General features: G+C 42.3%; 1 protein-coding gene across 1 annotated transcript in view; it reads left to right on the plus strand.

Moving 5' to 3' along the window:
- The first annotated feature begins 557 nt into the window (after nt 1-557).
- si:ch211-166a6.5 (clustered mitochondria protein homolog) overlaps nt 558-19,844 on the plus strand; it is a 29,701-nt gene continuing 10,414 nt past the window's right edge. Inside the window, exons 1-11 of the mRNA XM_062998294.1 lie at nt 558-698; nt 8,418-8,527; nt 12,489-12,660; nt 14,020-14,151; nt 15,178-15,332; nt 15,449-15,603; nt 15,731-15,853; nt 18,468-18,600; nt 18,699-18,791; nt 18,882-19,549; nt 19,673-19,743. Coding sequence (XP_062854364.1) covers nt 653-698; nt 8,418-8,527; nt 12,489-12,660; nt 14,020-14,151; nt 15,178-15,332; nt 15,449-15,603; nt 15,731-15,853; nt 18,468-18,600; nt 18,699-18,791; nt 18,882-19,549; nt 19,673-19,743 — 1,858 coding nt within the window. The 5' untranslated portion in view covers nt 558-652. The remainder of the gene's footprint in view (nt 699-8,417; nt 8,528-12,488; nt 12,661-14,019; nt 14,152-15,177; nt 15,333-15,448; nt 15,604-15,730; nt 15,854-18,467; nt 18,601-18,698; nt 18,792-18,881; nt 19,550-19,672; nt 19,744-19,844) is intronic.

Here is a 19,844-nt window from a genome sequence, read left to right on the forward strand (position 1 = left end):
CATACCAGCACAACACACACTAACACACCACCACCATGTCAGTGTCTAAATAATACCTGCTCTGTGGTGGTCCTGACCATTGAAGAACAGATTGAAAGGGGGCTAACAAAGCATGCAGAGAAACAGATGGACTACAGTCAGTAATTGTAGAACTACAAAGTGCTTCTATATGGTAAGTGGAGCTGATAAAATGGACAGTGAGTGTAGAAACAAGGAGGTGGTTTTAATGTTATGGCTGGTCGATGTACATGACTTTATTCTAGAAATCGAAACTGTCAATCCAGCTTATACTCGGTCGTCCTCGTCCTCCACAAGTCCTGTGATAACACCACCCTCCATGTGGTCATGTGGGTGCCTGAGCACATGCCTGCAGTAACGTAACTTGCGGGACTTGATGTGGTGAAACGGGCGGACACACCCAGTCGAACATGCCTGACTGAGGCGAGTCCGGAGGGAGGGAAGGAGGGAGGGGACACGCTGGCATCATGCCCACGAGTGTAAAGAGGGAGTGGCTGAGAGGAGAAAGAGAAAATCGATAAAAGTTTCAGCACGTTCACACCTGACAGCCCACGCAGCGCGAGTGTGAGAGGAAAATCCGCTTCTTCAAAACACGCAACAGACAAATAGCGCAAAAAATCTCCGCAACGCGAACATGCGAGACGCCGCAAAGAGAGGAAACGGAGAGCACAGAAAGATGGGTAAGATTCGCCTGCTGGTACAGGTTTACTTCCCTGTTCCTTTTTATTATAGTTTAGCTTTTTAACACGACTTATAATCCTTCCACTTCGTGCATTGTTCTGTCTGGACTTTTATTTTGCGTCCTGTAAAACACGCTGTTGAATTTGTGCGCTTTTGCACAAGTTGGTTTCTTTTTACACGGAGCCCACGGAAGGGGCAGAGATAGCTTAATGGTTAAGGTACTGGACTAGTGATCAGAAGGTCCACCATCGTCTTGTTGGTACAGTTTGGCCCCTGGGCAAGGCCCTTAACCCTCGCTTGCTTGCATTGTATCAGTTGCAACTGTACTTGCAAGTACTTATTTACAATGGGTACAACTACTTACAATGGTTAAAGTACTGGACTAGTGATCAGAAGATCCACCATCGCCTTGTTTGGACAGTTTGGCTCATGGACAAGGCCCTTAACCTTTACCTGTTTGCATTGTGTCAGTTGCAAATTATAAACACTACTTACTTGTATGCAGTGGTTAAGGTACTGGGCTAGTGATCAGAATATTTGCCATCGCCGTGGTAGCACAGTTTGGGCCCCTGGGCAAGGCCCTTAAACCCTCAGTTGTTTGCATTCTATCAGTTGCAACTGTAAATACCATTAATGCAAACCATCATAAACACTACTTACCTGTAAGTACTTATTTACAATGGGTACAACTACTTGCAATGGTTATGGTACTGGACTAGTGATCAAAGGATTCACCATGGCCTTGTTAGCACAGTTTGGCCCCTGGGCAAGGCCCCTAAACCCTCAGTTGCTTGCATTGTATCAGTTGCAACTGTAAATACTATTAATACAAACAATCATAAACACTACCTACCTGTAAGTACTTATTAACATTAGGTACAACTACGTACAATGGTTAAAGTACTGGGCTAGTGATCAAAAGATCCACCATGACCTTGTTAGCACAGTTTGGCCCCTGGGCAAGGCCCTTACCTTCAGTTGTTTGCATTGTATCAGTTGCAACTGTACATACCATTAATGCAAACCATCATAAACTCTACTTACTTACAATGGGTACAAGTACTTACAATGGTTATGGTACTGGACTATTGATCAAAAGATCCACCATTGCTTTGTTGGCACTGTTTGGCCCCTGGGCAAGGCCCCTAAACCCTCAGTTGTTTGCATTGTATCAGTTGCAACTGTACATACCATTAATGCAAACCATCATAAACACTGCTTACCTGTAAGTACTTCTTAACATTAGGTACAACTACGTACAATGGTTAAGGTACTGGACTAGTGATCAGAAGATCCACCATCGCTATGTAAGCATAGTTTGGCCCCTGGGCAAGGCCCTTAACCCTCAGTTGCTTGCATTGTATCAGTTGTAATTGTAACTGTCAATAATGACACCATGTACTTGTAGAGCAGTGATAGCTCAGTGGTTAAAGTACTGGACTAATGATCAGAAGATTCGCCATCGTGGCCCCTGGGCAAGGCCCTTAACCCCCAGTTGCTTGCATTGTATTAGTTGCAACTGTAAATACCACTTATGCAAATACTCATTAATACTACTTACCTGTAAATACTTATTAACATTAGGTACAACTACGTACAATGGTTAAAGTACTGTACTAGTGATCAGAAGATCCACCATCGCACAGTTGGGCCCCTTGGCAAGGCCCTTAATTCTCAGTTGCTTGCTCTGTATCAGTTGCAACTGTAAATGCCAACAATTCAAATCATCATTAACACTACTTACCTGTAGGGCAGTGATAGCTCAGTGGTTAAGGTACTGGACTAGTGATCAAAAGATCCACCATTACCTTGTTGGCACTGTTGGGCCCCTGGGCAAGGTCCTTAACCCCCAGTTGCTTGCATTGTATCAGTTGCAACTGTAAATACCATTAATACAAATGATCATAAACACTACTTACCTGTAAGAACTTATTACTATTAGGTACAACTATGTACAATGGTTAAAGTACTGGGCTGGTGATCAGAAGTGATCCAGTTGTTTGCATTGTATCAGTTGTAACTGTAAATACCATTAACACAAATGATCATCAACACTATTCACTTGTAGGACAGTGATAGCTCAGTGGTTAAAGTACTGAACTAGTGATCAGAAGATCCACCATTGCCTTGTTAGCACAGTTTGGCCCCTGGGCAAGGCCCTTAATTCTTAGTTGCTTGCATTGTATCAACTGTAGTGTTAATGATGATTTGCATTAACAGCATTTATTCACTTGTAGGGCAGTGATAGCTGAATGGTTAAGGTACTGTTAGATGTTTGCCCTCGTTGGGCCCCTAAGCAAGGCCCATAACCTCTGATTGCTTGCACTGAATATGGTCTCAGTTGTAAGTCGTTTGCTAAATAATGTTATCACTTTTTCAGTTTTTGGGAGTAGCTGGGATGAACAGACAGTTCAGGGACGTCTGGAACAAACCCTGGTCCTCCCACACCCACTGTGCCACGTGTGGTGCCCCAGTAGTGTATTGTTTATCCTGCACCCTGTCGTATCTCTGCACTCTGATCATTTATTTATGTAAATGTTTAGATACTTGTTTAGATATCTGTGTGTTTAAAACACACTCACAAACTGATCAAGCTGACAATTTGGGTGTAAGATTTTCAATGCCAGCCTGAAAGGCTTCAGGCATTTAAAGACAAAGAACAGGCTGAATTACAGACAGCGTGTGTGTTGTTCGTGCAGCCAGTCGTCTCTTTATGGATAAAAGTGATCACTCAGCAGGGCTGTATATTTTACCTGCTCAGTACGAAGCTGAATGACTCTACTCATTAGATGCTTCTTTCCGTTTAAATAACATATACAGTTCTGCTCTCCAGTATATTCTTCAGAGCTCCAGCAGTTGTTCTTTCAGTTCTCACTATTTCTTTCATTTTGCATTAATGCCAAGCGTTCACATGTCAGGTACCAGGCAAACCATGTAGAAATGCACTCGCTAGCTGTTTAACCATGGTTGCATATTGAAAATGCTCCACTACTACTACACAGTACGAACTGCTCATTCTGCCTCTCATCTGATTGGTCCAAGAGCTGCTCCTCCTTCTCCAAACATGGAGCTCATTCAACCCCGGAATATTCCTACGTGATCAACCGAATTGCTTTTACTTGTTTCTTTTCCCCTCTTACCTTCAGCACACATCTGCTGTAGGGTGAGAATGAAGGAATTCTCCCATGGAACCATGCCAGCGTATTCACCACAGGCCTACGCTAACTCTCATCAAGGGCATTTTGCTCTCAGGGCAACTGCCTGACTCTGTCATAAACTAAACTTCAAACTAACTGACACTTAAACTTCTGCCTGTAGTGATTTCTGCTGATGTGCCTGCCAAAATTAAGCTGGCATTAGGCCAAAATGCTTTTCGAATGAGTGTTAAGGCTGCACTGAAATATCTGCCTCTGTTCAGGCATTTTCCTCTGTGTTAATGAAGTCCCTAATTTTTCGTAAAGGGTTTATCCTAACAAGGGCCATGGTGATCTCACCTGGATAAGAGTTAGTTTATTGGCATTTTTTAATTATTTTTTAATAATTCACCTCACTTGCACGTCATTGGACTGTGGGAGGAAACCGGAGCTCCCGGAGGAAACCCACACAGACACGGGGAGAACATGCAAACTCCTCACAGAAAGCACCACATTGTCTAGAGGAGGATGTTTCTGGGACTCAATGAACAGGAAAGGAGGCGATTAGTCAGAAAAGAAACCAGGAGGAAATTCTAAAGGAGTCGAAGAGATTCACAGCCCAGTTGTTTACAGGACACTCGTAGCCAAAACACTTCACAAATCAGGACATGATGGGTCTAGAAGAAAGAGAGTGTCTAGAAGAAAGCTATTATTTAACAAATGCCATATAAAATCCTGCTTAAAGCAAATGTGGAGATATGATTCTTTGGTCTGGTAAAACCAAAAGTCCATCACCACACCAAGTTTCGGACTTGAGACTTGGACGTTCATCTTAAATCAAGATGCAACCTTAATTATACTTATATAGCTGGGTTTGACATATCGTATAAATATGTGGAAATAATGTGAAAAATTCCCCATGAAGTTTGTAGCTCTACAAAATGTGGAAAAGTTCAGATAATATAAATATTTATAAATAAATAAAATAAAAAATAAAGTGTTTCCAGTTGTCTAGTGTGTCATAAATGAAAGCTTCCTCAGGGAGTTTAAGTTCAGTGCATCAGTTATGTAAAGCTATAGCATGTATGAAGTGATAGATTTTTGGCAGAGCATTTAAGTGAATTTCTGTGTTGGTAAAACACTGTACCTTTAAGGAAAGTCCTTGAAGTTATATCCAGCGCTGGACCAGTTTCAGCTTGGAAACCCCCAGCCATACCCACTAAAACAAGTAATCACATGTTTTACTAGAGGATTACAATTCTTACTAGAGGAATTGCTACTGAACTGCTGGCCTTGGTTGCCACAGATAAGGGCAGTAGATAAGGATTCCACCGTCAAAGAAGTTACATTTACATTTTCGGCATTTAGCAGATTCTTTTATCCAAAGCGACTTACAGTACTGAGACAGTATAATGTCTAAGCAATAGAGGGTTAAGGGCCTTGCTCAAGGGCCCAACAGTGGCAACCTGGCAGAGGTGGGGCTTAACCCAGCGGCCTTTCGATTACTAGTCCAGTACCTTAACCGCTAGGCTACAACTGCCCTGCAACTGACTTGCAAGTTGAAACCCAGTGCTAACCAATAGGAACATAAGCGCTCATATCACATTTGCCAAATATCACACTCAACCTGGTTGGGATAATATTCTTAAGAATTATTAATAAAAAACAGAACTTTATAAAAGACATGGGTCTTCTTACATCTGACATAAAGCTAACACAGCATTCCACATAGGAACGTTTGGAGATTTGAGGTTAGAGGTTTGCTGCTGTTTTGCCTTGCCTTACTAAAAAATACCTCAAAATTCGTCCTCTCAACCTCTTAAAACAAAAGTCGGATCTAAAGCCCATATAGATACTGTGGTGAAAGCTTAGAAGGGCAGATTGTACCTTAGAGCCCTCCCATTTGGCTAAATGAAACCAGTTTACTCCACAGATTTCTAATTGGATTCAGATCTGGGCTTTGCCTGGGCCTATCCAAAACTTTGATCTTCTTTTGGTGAAGCCATTTTTTTGTTGATGTGGAGGTATGCCTTGGGTTGTTGTTGTGTTAAAACGTCTTGTGCTTAAATGGACTGATATTTGGAACTGTTTATAATTCCCTCCACCCTGAAAACAGCCCCAAAGCATAATGCTGCCACCACCATGCTTCATAGTGGGTGAGGTGTTTAGTTGGTGATGCGCAGTGTACCTTTTGGAATTATAGCTAGAATGTTTAACCTTGGTTTAATCACACCATAACACATTTTCCTACATATGTGTAGGTTTTTGCAAAATGTAGCCAGATGTTTGTCTTCGTAAGAAAAAGATTCCGTCCTAGGGCCAGTGATAGCTCAGTGGTTAAGGTACTGGACTAGTAAGCAGAAGGTTGCCGGTTCAAGCCCCGCCACCACCAAGTTGCCACTGTTGGGTCCCTGAGCAAGGCCCTTAACCCTCAATTGCTCATCATGTTCCGCTCATTCTGTAAGTCGCTTTGGATAAAAGCGTCTGCTAAATGCTGAAAATGTAAATGTCCTGCCATCTGGTCTTTTAGCCAGATGCCCTGATGCATCCCTTCTAATGTAGTACACAACCAATACTTGCCAGAAATTCCTGCAGCTCCTGTAATGTTGCTGTTGGTCTTTTGGCAGCTTCCCAGACCAGTTTTTTTTTTTTTCGTCTTTTCATCAGTTTTGGATGTCCAGTTCTTTGATGTCCAGTTTATTCACTTGTTGATGAGCATCTTCACTGTGAAATGTTTTGTACCCTTTTCCTGACTGACGTCTTTTAACAGTGAGATCCCTTTGATACTAAACTCTTTGCAGACTGTGACTTGTTGTAAGATGAAACCGAGTAAATGTCAGGAAAATCCTACTAGAAAAGCTGAACTTTATTTGTGATATATTTTCACTTTAAATAATGGCAGGTGTGTGATTACTATTTTACAAGAGCGCAAATGTGATTGGTTCATTCCTAACACAGCCACATTTCCAGTTAAGAGGGTGTGAACACTTATGCAACCACATTATTTTAGTTTGTATTTTCCCCTCTAAACAAATTAGTTTGTTTTTAAATTGAAGTGTGCAGATTACTGGTCACATTAAGGGTGAAAAAATGTGATAGATCGATCTTGGTTTAATTTCCTTTTTGCATTTTAACAAGGGTGACATTTTGTGGTCACTTTGAACATATCTGATTTTAAAATGTTGGAACATTAGTAAAGTGCAAAGAAAAACAGTAAGACGAATCCAAGCCACAATCTGCACGTGTTAGAACATCATGGCTTTGTTCTAGACCTGTTTTCCATTTAAGAGGTTTGGCACAGAGGTGTGAAACTGGAAACCCTGAACTGTTGAGCGGCTGAAACTTATATAACTTAACTAACTAAACTATTAGGGATGTAACGATACACTCTACCCACGATGGGATGCGATTCACGATACGATTTTTTCCCGTTTTTTTTTTTTTTTTTTTTTTTTTTTTTTTTTTTTTTTTTTTTTTTTAAACAAAATGAAATTGAAGACAAATTGTGACAAAGTTTCCTTTTATTATTTCTCTTTAAAAAATGAAATAAAGTACTGTATTTGTGCTTATCTTTTATTTATCTAAATAATGAATGCCCTTTTATTTCTGAGGTAGGTACAAACTATGCAAAACAATGCTGCACATTTCCCTTTTTGTGTAAAAAAACCCCAAATCCCACATTATATAAATAACTGAATAATACAAATAAAGGAAGTATCCTGGTATAAATATATCTGGCTGGAAAATTCCAAACCTGTCAACCCTGTAGTGACGTCAACCAGGCGAGGTGAATAGCGGCAGAGCCCTCCGCTGTTTAAAGTGAATATTGATTCATTTTACATATAAACCGATTTTAATCGTTACACATGGGAATCGATTTTTAAATGTCTTATGGTGCATCGTTACATCCCTATAAACTATAAATATAAACTTATATAAAGCAAGAACGGGAAAAAATCCACTTTTATAACAATTAGTGTCCTTAGTTCCCAAATAATTACAGAACTTCATTAAAAAGGGATTTTAAAATCACTGCTATGTGTCCATATTTTCTGTCTTACATTTTTTTGGACTTTGGTTTGTAAATACAGGAATTTATTAATATTAATATGGAAGCTACATGTTTTAACGTTCCTTACATTTCTTAGCCAGACTGCTTTGAGGACTTCTTTTTCAGGACTCCTTTTGCTGAATAAAAAATGATTTAGGTTAGACATTGTAGTAGTTATCATAAGTCAAATGTATGTCTATATCTATTATAAAAATATTATGTTTCTTAACACGAGTAGTGGCAGTGGTAGCTCAGAGGTTAAGATACTGAACTAGTAATCATAAGGTTGCCGGTTCAAGCCTCACCACCACCACTGTTGGGCCCCTGAACAAGGTCCTAAATCCTCAGTTGCTTAAACTGTGTCCAGTCATAATTTAATTCAGTTTTAATAAAGGCGTCTGCTAAATGCTGAAAATATATATGTAGTGGGGTAGACAATTGGTCCCCATCACAAAACTTGACTATATGAACATTCCCTTTAAGATAAATGAGGGCTGAGTTTGTTCACGTGTTGTTATTTGTTTTCTATACAGATAACTCTCATTCAACCAGTGTGAAAAGACCTGAAGGTATTGCGAAGGATGAGGACGTGTCATATACTGTCAAAGTTCAAGGAGCCGGGGTGGACATGTTTGAGTTACAGGTAAGACGTGACAGTCGAGAGAACGATTATGTTTGGAAATTTTATTGGGAAAAACAACATTGTAAAATTGTATTGTATTCAGATTAGTTGAAAGATATAAAATTAATAGATGTGCAGGGATCATGGTGAATCCTTCTGGCCATTGATTACTTCTGTTATCTAACATTTTTGTGGGCAAAATTAACAGATAAACACAGCCATAACATTAAAACCACCTCCTTGTTTCTACACTCACTGTCCATTTTATCAGCTCCACTTACCATAAAGAAGCACTTTGTAGTTCTACAATTACTGACTGTAGTCCATCTGTTTCTCTGCATACTTTTTAACCTGCTTTCACCCTGTTCTTCGTGTGTGTTGTGCTGGTATGAGTGGATCAGACACAGCAGCGCTGCTGGAGTTTTTAAATACCGTGTCCACTCACTGTCCACTCTATTAGACACTCCTACCTAGTTGGTCCACCTTGTAGATGTAAAGTCAGAGATGATCGCTCATCTATTGCTGCTGTTTGAGTTGGTCATCTTCTAGACCTTCATCAGTGGTCACAGGACGCTGCCCACAGGGCGCTGTTGGCTGGATATTTTTGGTTGGTGGACTATTCTCAGTCCAGCAGTGACAGTGAGGTGTTTAAAAACTCCCATCAGCGCTGCTGTGTCTGATCCACTCATACCAGCACAACACACACTAACACACCACCACCATGTCAGTGTCACTGCAGTGCTGAGAATGATCCACCACCCAAATAATACCTGCTCTGTGGTGGTCCTGTGAGAGTCCTGACCATTGAAGAACAGCATGAAAGGGGGCTAACAAAGCATGTAGAGAAACAGATGGACTACAGTCAGTAATTGTAGAACTACAAAGTGCTTCTATATGGTAAGTGGAGCTGATAAAATGGACAGTGAGTGTAGAAACAAGGAGGTGGTTTTAATGTTATGGCTGATCGGTGTATATACAATGGATTAAAACGTTTTGTGTGATATATTTGTGTTTTATACAACAGTTAGTTCCGATCTTACAATCTGATTGGTTGAGAAGCGTTCTAACTGTGCTGATATTGGTGATAACAGCACGGCCTTTTCACACCACAACTGTATTACTCGGCTGACGTGTTGCCAGTAACGACAAGCTTCATGCACACAAACGCGCTCGCAGGCGACACAGACTTTTTCCCGATCGCGTTTTAAATCCGTTATCTGATATACAATCTAGCGCACTGTGTAGGGAACATAAATCAATTGTCTAATTGACTATCTAGTGCACTATGTAGGGAACATAAATCCGTGATCTGATACACAATCTAGTGCACTATGTAGGGAACATAAATCAATTGTCTAATTCACTATCTAGTGCACTATGTAGGGAACATAAATCCACGATCTGATACACAATCTAGTGCACTATGTAGGGAACATAAATCAATTGTCTAATTCACTATCTAGTGCACTATGTAGGGAACATAAATCCACGATCTGATACACAATCTAGTGCACTATGTAGGGAACATAAATCAATTGTCTAATTCACTATCTAGTGCACTATGTAGGGAACATAAATCCACGATCTGATACACAATCTAGTGCACTATGTAGGGAACATTAATGTGTTTGTAACGCGTTCACCTTCGGTTCGTGCCTGCGACTCTACACTGAATAACCCATAATGATACAACCCCAATTCCAATGAAGTTGGGACGTTGTGTAAAACATAAATAAAAACAGAATACGATGATTTGCAAATCGTTTTCAACCCATATTCAATTTAATACACTACAAAGACAAGATATTTAATGTTCAGACGGATAAACGTTATTGTTTTTTTGCAAATATTCACTCATTTTGAATTGCCTGCAACACGTTCCAAAAAAGTTGGGACAGGGGCAACAAAAGACTGGGAAAGTTGAGGAATGCTCAAAAAACACCTGTTTGGAACATTCCACAGGTGAACAGGTTAATTGGAAACAGGTGAGTGTCATGATTGGGTATAAAGGGATCATCCCCGAAAGGCTCAGTCGTTCACAAGCAAGGATGGGGCGAGGTTCACCACTTTGTGAACAACTGCGTGAGCAAATAGTCCAACAGTTTAAGAACAACGTTTCTCAACGTGCAATTGCAAGGAATTTAGGGATTTCATCATCTACAGTCCATCATATCATCAAAAGATTCAGAGAATCTGGAGAAATCTGTGCAAGTAAGCGGCAAGGCCGAAAACCAACATTGAATGCCCGTGACCTTCGATCCCTCAGGCGGCACTGCGTTAAAAACCGACATCATTCTGTAACGGATATTACCACATGGGCTCAGGAACACTTCAGAAAACCATCGTCAGTGAACACAGTTCGTCGCTCCATCTACAAGTGCAAGTTAAAACTCTACCATGCAAAGCGAAAGCCATATATCAACAACACCCAGAAACGCCGCCGGCTTCTCTGGGCCCGAGCTCATCTGAGATGGACCGACGCAAAGTGGAAAAGCGTCCTGTGGTCTGACGAGTCCACATTTCAAATTGTTTTTGGAATTCATGGACGTCGTGTCCGGGCCAAAGAGGAAAAGGACTGTCCGGATTGTTATCAGCGCAAAGTTCAAAGGCCAGCATCTCTGATGGTATGGGGGGGGGTGTTAGTGCCCATGGCATGGGTAACTTGCACATCTGTGAAGGCACCATTAATGCTGAAAGGTACATACAGGTTTTGGAGCAACATATGCTGCCATCCAAGCAACGTCTTTTTCAGGGACGTCCCTGCTTATTTCAGCAAGACAATGCCAAGCCACCTTCTGCACGTGTTACAACAGTGTAGCTTTGTAGTAAAAGAGTGCGGGTACTAGACTGGCCTGCCTGCAGTCCAGACCTGTCTCCCATTGAAAATGTGTGGCGCATTATGAAGCGCAAAATACGACAACGGAGACCCCGGACTGTTGAGCAACTGAAGTTGTACATCAAGCAAGAATGGGAAAAAATTCCACCTACAAAGCTTCAACAATTAGTGTCCTCAGTTCCCAAACGCTTATTGAGTGTTGTTAAAAGGAAAGGTGATGTAACACAGTGGTAAACATGCCCCTGTCCCAACTTTTTTGGAACGTGTTGCAGGCATCAAATTCAAAATGAGTGAATATTTGCAAAAAACAATAAAGTTTATCCGTTTGAACAGTAAATATCTTGTCTTTGTAGTGTATTAAATTGAATATGGGTTGAAAAGGATTTGCAAATCATCGTATTCTGTTTTTATTTATGTTTTACACAACGTCCCAATATCATTGGAATTGGGGTTGTAAAGGTTTTTAAAAACCAAAAACTAAAAATCTCTTATTCAAACAGTATTCGGGCACTCCAAACTGAGGTCAGGTTTATCCTGGCAGCATTGTCAGCACAAAAATGAAGGAACTGCCTGTGGGTCTCTGCGATCAAATGACCATTTTCGGTACAAGTCTCTGAATGTCCTGGAGTGGCCTAGCCAAAGTCCAGACTGTAGAACTCAATTGATCATCTGAGAATAGACTGGAAGATGGCAGTTCACAGATGTTTGCTGTCATACCTGACCAAACTTGAGAGAAACTGCCATAAATAATGGGAAAAACGTCTAAATTTAGGTGTGTAAAGCTTGTAGAGACATATCCAAGAAACTTTAAGTTTAAATTGCTGCCAAAGAAGTTTCTACAAACTATTAATTAAAGGGTGTAAATACTTTCATTTTTTATTTTGATGAATTTTTATTTTGATAAAAATGGCAGTTCACATCCAAGTTAATGAAATCCACGACACAAAATAGTGTGCACAATGTTAAGAGGTCTGAATGCTCTCTGAATCCACTCAATCCATCTTCTTTTACGTATAATACTTGCAGTAAGTAACATATTTAGCATTTATTTTATTTAAAAAGGTGCAGTCCTGTTTCAGAAACATGTACATGACGGTTCTCAGTGCTGACGTCACGTTGATCCTTTTGAATTTATTGTCTGTACAGGTTAATAAGTTCTGGCTGGCCCAGGATGCAATATTAACCATTTTAGGTAAAGAAGAGGTGGCCCCTCGAACATCGGTTGCTCTTGCCCTGTCTGGTGTGACCCTAGACCCGTTTGCTGAGCTCCAGAGTATTAAGGGCTTCAAATCAGGAGTGACCCTCAAACTAATAGAAGGTATGTAGAAGACTGCCCTGTCAGTGGTATAACCAGCCTTTATTTGAATGATGTAAATAATTCTCTGTATCATCCGTAACCTCGATGTCCGTGTTAGAAAGGCAATATGAGCAGCATTCAGTATGTGTTGTGTAGTAGTGTATATCATATTAATGTCTATTTTTATAAATGACAGCTAGATGTTAAAGGCAGCTGAAGGTAATAAGTGTGTGTGAAATTTCTACACAGGCTTTGTCACACCAGACCAGATCTCTTCAATTGTTGATTTCTACCAATAGTTTGCTTATCTGAGTCAACGTTTTATCCCCAACTTTATTATAATAAACAAAAAAGCGAAGTACACACGACTCTCAAGCCCTACAGAGCAGGTATTATTTAGGTGGTGGATCATTCTCAGCTCTGCAGTGACACTGACATGGTGGTGGTGTGTTAGTGTGTGTTGTGCAGGTATGAGTGGATAAGACAAAGCAATGCTGATGGAGTTTTTAAACACCTCACTGTCACTGCTGGACTGAGAATAGTCCACCAACCAAAAATATCCAGCCAACAGCGCCCTGTGGGCAGCGTCCTGTGACCACTGATGAAGGTCTAGAAGATGACCAACTCAAACAGCAGCAATAGATGAGCGATCGTCTCTGACTTTATATCTACAAGGTGGACCAACTAGGTAGGAGTGTCTAATAGAGTGGACAGTGAGTGGACATGGTATTTAAAAACTCCAGCAGCGCTGCTGTGTCTGATCCACTCATACCAGCACAACACACACTAACACACCACCACCATGTCAGTGTCACTGCAGTGCTGAGAATGATCCACCACCTAAATATTATAATACCTGCTCTGTGGTGGTCCTGGGAGAGTCCTGACCATTGAAGAACAGGGTGAAAGGGGGCTAACAAAGCATGCAGAGAAACAGATGGACTACAGTCAGTAATTGTAAAACTACAAAGTGGGCTGTACCACTGTGCCATCCAAATGCTTGTGTAGTGATATTTTTAGTATTATTTTTTAAAAGGTTTTAGGATACTTTCATATTCCAAATGATACCATGTGTTGGAGCAAAGTAAAAATTGAACTCAATCTGTTGAACTCCCCGAGTATTTTCTTCCTTTGGCGTTATGAGTAAATAATGTTAACTTTATAAATCTGTAGATAATAGTCTTTGTATTTTGATGGGTAAATACAGGCAGACTTTTCCAGTTTCGAGCTTTTATGACCCTTCAAGCTGCACATGGATCGTCATAAAAAGCGAAATCCTACAATAGCCACACACGTTTATTCGTTTAACAACCACCGATCGTTATCGTTTCATGCGTGTCCTGACCTGAACCTTCACGTTCGGTTGTGTGTCTGTTACAGAGGCTTATTCTCCACGGTCTGCCCGAGCTCACCTGGCCCGGGTTCAGGAGCTGCTGAGCGTTTCCAGTCCACAGGATGCCCTGAGGGAGGGCAGATCACCCAGTGTTCTCAACACACTCACACACACGCCCGGTAGGAGACAAAATGTCTGTTTGCCTTTTGTACAGGTCAGTTCCGGAACCTGCATAACCAAAGTTAGGTGGTGGGGATTCAATCTGGGACGTTGATGTCAGGCACGTGCTTCCTGTAAGAAATAGGAAGCCTGGCATCACTCCTTTTTCTTAACTTGGCGCATTTAGCGCATTACATGCACATGAGCGCTCGAATACTTGAGACTGGCCAGTGTCCCGATTACTTGGGACTGGGCTAGGGTGGCACGGTTGGTAGCACTGTCGCCTCACAGCAAGAAGGTCCTGGGTTTGATTCCCAGGTGGGGCGGTCTGGGTTTTTTCTGTGTGGAGTGTCAGCCTGCATCATGATTGCATTGTGCATGATCTAATTGTGAAAGTGTTTACTTTAATTTTACTTTAATTTGTTTATTTGTTCTCCCATCAAGCTATACACCAACTAGGCATAACATTATGACCACTGACAGGTGAAGTGAATAACACTGATTATCTCTTCATCACGGCACCTGTTAGTGGGGGGGATATATTAGGCAGCGAGTGAACATTTTATCCTTAAAGTTGATGTTAGAAGCAGGAAAAATGAACAAGTGTGAGGATTTGAGTGAGTTTGATGTGGGCCAGATTGTGATGGCTAGACGACTGGGTCAGAGCATCTCCAAAACTGCAGCTCTTGTGGGGTGTTCCCGGTCTGCAGTGGTCAGTATCTATCAAAAGAGGTCCAAGGAAGGAACAGTGGTAAACCGGCGACAGGGTCATGGGCGGCCAAGGCTCACTGATGCACGTGGGAAGCGAAGGCTGGACCGTGTGGTCCGATCCAACAGACGAGCTACTGTAGCTCAGATTGCTGAAGAAGTTAATGCTGGTTCTGAGAGAAAGGTGTCAGAATACACAGAGCATCACAGTTTGTTGTGTATGGGACTGCATAGCTGCAGACCAGTCAGTTAAGAAGGTGGTCATAATGTTATGCTTGATCGGTGTACGTGGGATTTTAAGTTAATTATTGTATGTATCTGATGTGTTTGTGTTTCAGAGGTACCTTCTACTAGTCACTCCTCAAAAGGCAAAAAAGCTCACAGTAAGCCTGAACAGACGAATGAAATTCCTTCACCTCCTGACTACATCCTTCCTGGGGCCACAGAACGGGCCCCTTTGGCAACCTTGCTGCCCATTAGCTCTCACACCGAGGTAGAAGAAAATGCACAACTGTCCATAACTAAACAACAAGCCTGTAAAGTTTGATTTCAAGAATAGAGTGATTCCTACTGCAGAGATGGTTCTGATATTAATAGCATTTCTTGCAGGTTCCCGGTTGCCTCTTGGACCTATCACTAAGCTGCTGGAACCCTCCTCCCGGCTCCAGGAAACTGCAGGGTGACTTCTTCTACATGAGTGTACAAACACTGGAGGGCAAACACTATGATATCACTTCTTCTGCTTGGGGATTCTATGTGAACAGGTAACACAGCAGGTTCTCAGCACCAGGTAGATTTAGTCTAGCGTCATCTCAGTAAGATAAACCCAATGATGAGTGACTGTTTAGTACCAAGTGTACCTCTTCTCACTGGTTGTTTCTATCATTTTAGGTCGACGGTGAATGCTTTTGACCCACGTCCAGCTCAGTCTTCCTCGACGTGTCATTGTTTAACTGACCTGCTGTCTCAAATTAGCCCACAGTTCAAGCACAACTTCAGCATACTCCGACACAGGTAACCCACACGCACACACAAACACATTTCTAATCTCGTCATTTCGAATTTGTGATCGTGAATCAGCTACCGCTTGCACAACCCCTGATCTGACCAAGTAGAGCCGGATCACCACACGCCCTCTCTGACACATCATCTGACTCAGTGCTGGGTTCCCACACAGAGCCCTATCTCGTACAGAGCACTACGTTCTGGAGAGGATTCCCAGCCGTCATACTAAATACATTATATTGCCAAAAGTATTCACTCACCCATCCAAATCATTGAATTCAGGTGTTCCAATCACTTCCATGGCCACAGGTGTATAAAACCAAGCACCTAGGCATGCAGACTGCTTCTACACACATTAATGAAAGAATGGGTCGCTCTCAGGAGCTCAGTGAATTCCAGCGTGGAACCAGAATAGGATGCCGCATGTGCGTGCAACAAGTCCAGATGCTGAGGCGCAGAGGTCGCCAACTTTCTGCAGAGTCAATCGCTACAGACCGTCAAACCTCATGTGGCCTTCAGATTAGCTCAAGAACAGTGTGTAGAGAGCTTCATGGAATGGGTTTCCATGGCTGAGCAGCTGCATCCAAGCCTTACATCACCAAGTGCAATACAAAGCGTCGGATACAGTGGTGTAAAGCACGCCGCCACTGGACTCTAGAGCAGTGGAGACGTGTGGCAATCCGATGGTGCCAAGTGTAAAGTGTGGTGGAGGGGGGATTATGGTGTGGGGTTGTTTTTCAGGAGTTGGGCTCGTCCCCTTAGTTCCAGTGAAAGGAACTCTTAATGCTTCAGCACACCAAGAGATTTTGGACAATTTCATGCTCCCAACTTTGTGGGAACAGTTTGGGGATGGCCCCTTCCTGTTCCAACATGACTGCGCACCAGTGCACAAAGCACAAGCTCCATAAAGACGTGGATGAGCGAGTTTGGTGTGGAAGAACTTGACTGGCCTGCACAGAGTCCTGACCTCAACCCAGTAGAACACCTTTGGGATGAATTAGAGCGAAGACTGTGAGCCAGGCCTTCTCGTCCAACATCAGTGTCTGACCTCACAAATGCGCTTCTGGAAGAATGGTCAAAAATTTCCATAAACACACTCCTAAACCTTGTGGATAGCCTTCCCAGAAGAGTTGAAGCTGTTATAGCTGCTAAGGGTGGGCCGACATCATATTAAAACCTGTGGATTAAGAATGAAATGTCACTCAAGTTCATATGTGTGTGAAGGCAGACGAGCGAATACTTTTGGCAATAAAATGTACTTCAACATGCATTGCATTGCATTAACACCGTTGCCATTCTGTCTTCCTGTCTCTGTCCCTGTGTGCTCCAGCATCTTCACCTTGTTCATAGAAGTTGAAGTTATGTGATCGCCTTTAGAGCCGTGTTCACATTCCGTTCACATTTCACTCCTGTGCAGCTCTCTAGGTCAGCGTTTCTCAAGCCTTCTTCAGTCACCGCACCCTTTAAAAGTATGCAAACCCTCGAGTCACCTCAGTCTAAAATGTATTTAAAAACTCTGCATCACTCTGAGACAGACACGGAGCTCCTGGTCTGTAGCCCTCAGTCGCTCGTTCTTCATGTTGTTGTATAGAAGGATAAAGAATTGCATTGGTGCTTTATTAAACTACTGGGTATTTAATCTCCAAAGATATTAATTCAAAACCTCTTTAATGCCAGGTCTTAACATGTTATTTTTTGTGTGATCTTCCCTGATCTCTCATGTGCTCTTGTGCCAGCAGTGGCAAGTCTCTTCAGAGCTTTTCAGTGCACATTATTCTTTTATTCTGGACCCTTTCTTTTCAAAAACATTCTTTAAACTTCAATTTAATGTACAGTTAAAAAAAGAATGGCTGTGTTGTACGATGCATCTTCACTTTAATTGTGGTCGTCTACCAGTATGCATTAGGCTGGCAAAACAGAAATGACAGATGTGGAATTTACCATGATAATGTCACATTGTTCCTCAGTCTGACCATACTGTCATTACTGTTACTTAGAAACCAGGGCGGCACAGTGCCTCACAGCAAGAAGGTCCTGGGTTTGATCCCCAGGTGGGGCGGTCCGGGTCCTTTCTGTGTGGAGTTTGCATGTTCTCCCCGTGTCTGCGGGGGTTTCCTCTGGGTGCTCCGGTTTCCTCCCACAGTCCAAAGACATGCAGGTGAGGTGAATTGGAGATACAAAATTGTCCATGACTGCGTTCGATGTAACTTTGTGACCTGATGAATCTTGTGTAATGAGTAACTACCGTTCCTGTCATGAATGTAACCAAAGTGTAAAACATGACGTTAAAATCTTAATAAACAAACAAACAAACTTAGAAACCAAGGGTCAGTAGAGCGATCCAGGAAGGGTGAAAAGACATGCAGTTTTGAGTATGTATTATGCAAAATATCTTTTTAAAACCATTAAATGAAGTATTTTTGAAGAAAACTAAACAAGGATGAATAATTGCCCTCAAATTAGTAAGTAAAATTAAAATGTTATGCCTATAATTTAGAATCAATTTTAATGTCTTCAGAGTCTTTATTCCTTAAAGTTCACCTGCACTTTAAAACTGTTTTTTAAAGCACTGTATGTGGCTATATAAATAAGGGTTTTAATTATCATTATCTTTATATTTTAGGTCAACCCAGCCTACAGAAGAGTCCATGGCCACTCCATACCACACTCTGACCTGGCTGGGCAGCTCGGCCTTCCATTCTCACAAGATTAACTACAGCAGCAGACTGGGTCTAGAGCAGAGTCTTAACACACAGGTACTTGACTTACATCCTTTTTTTTTCATTCAGTTACATGATTCAGTTCATGAGATGTGCTTTATATTCAAGATAATGGACCTTGTGTGTCCCCACAGGCACCAGACTGGAATGAGGAACTGCAGGCAGCCAGAGATCTTCCACAGACCACTTTAGAACAGAGACTCCAAAGGGACAAAGCCTTACTGCAGGTATATATCCTTTAAATACCAGTGCAATATACATAAATCACAAGCATCGATGCCCTTTCCAGCTCTTAACTCCTAATTCTTCCTCTACAGGTCAATAGTGCTTTTGTATGGTCAGTGGCTCAGGCTGCTGAAAAAGTGCTTGACGGCTTGATCGATCCAATCAACGGCTCTAACGAGACCCCAGCCTTCTTGTGGGGCGGTTTATTTCTGAGCATCGGTGGACCCGGAGCGCAATGGTGTGGAGGAGAACGGGGCCGAAGAGCAGCACAAAGACTTGAAATGAAAGCTATCGAAGCATACAGTGATCTCGAGGGAGACCTACAAGCACTTCACACTCTGCCTACCGCCCTAGCCGATTACCGAGGGCTCCGTCTTTGTGCCCAGGGCCTGGCACCTGGTATTCAGGCTCAGGAGCAGCCCGGAGTCTCCAACGGCCTCCTGTATAGCGTCAGTGCAGGTGTCGTGGAGAACCCAGCGCGCAGGAAGCTCCTGCAACTGCTGGCTCAGGCAGCCAAAGCTCTCAACATTCAGAGGCACGCTGTTCAGTCCCCCAGCGGCCATCAAGTGCCCTTGTTTACCTCCATGGATGCCCAGGGGTTGCTGGGAGCGGACGGCCGGTACTACATTCTTGATCTGTTCCGTACCACACCCGCCGATGCTAACTACTGCATTAAGGAGGGGGAAGAGGACGCCAAACATTATCCTCATGGGCTGTGTCGCCTAAGGCCGGAGCTCGTCAAGCTTTTCATTCAGCACAAGTAAGTGTTGATTGTTGTGTGTTTGTGTTTATGGGAACTGCAGCCAATGTACATTTAGGTGTGTATTACCGCACTTCAGAAGGTCACTTATTTTACTTTCTTATTTATGTTCTTTCGTTTCAGGCACACTGAGTTCACAAAGTGTGTCCGGGCACATATGGAGGAAAGTGAAGGAGCGGAGGACGCAAAAACAGGTGACGCAGAAATGTGGTACTCTTGTCTTTTAGATCAGCGGTCCCCAAACTTTTTGCACCAAGGACTGGTTTCATATAAGATATCATTTCATGGACCGGCG

This window comes from Trichomycterus rosablanca, chromosome 7, assembly GCF_030014385.1.
Source record: "Trichomycterus rosablanca isolate fTriRos1 chromosome 7, fTriRos1.hap1, whole genome shotgun sequence".
Taxonomy (NCBI): Eukaryota; Metazoa; Chordata; class Actinopteri; order Siluriformes; family Trichomycteridae; genus Trichomycterus; species Trichomycterus rosablanca.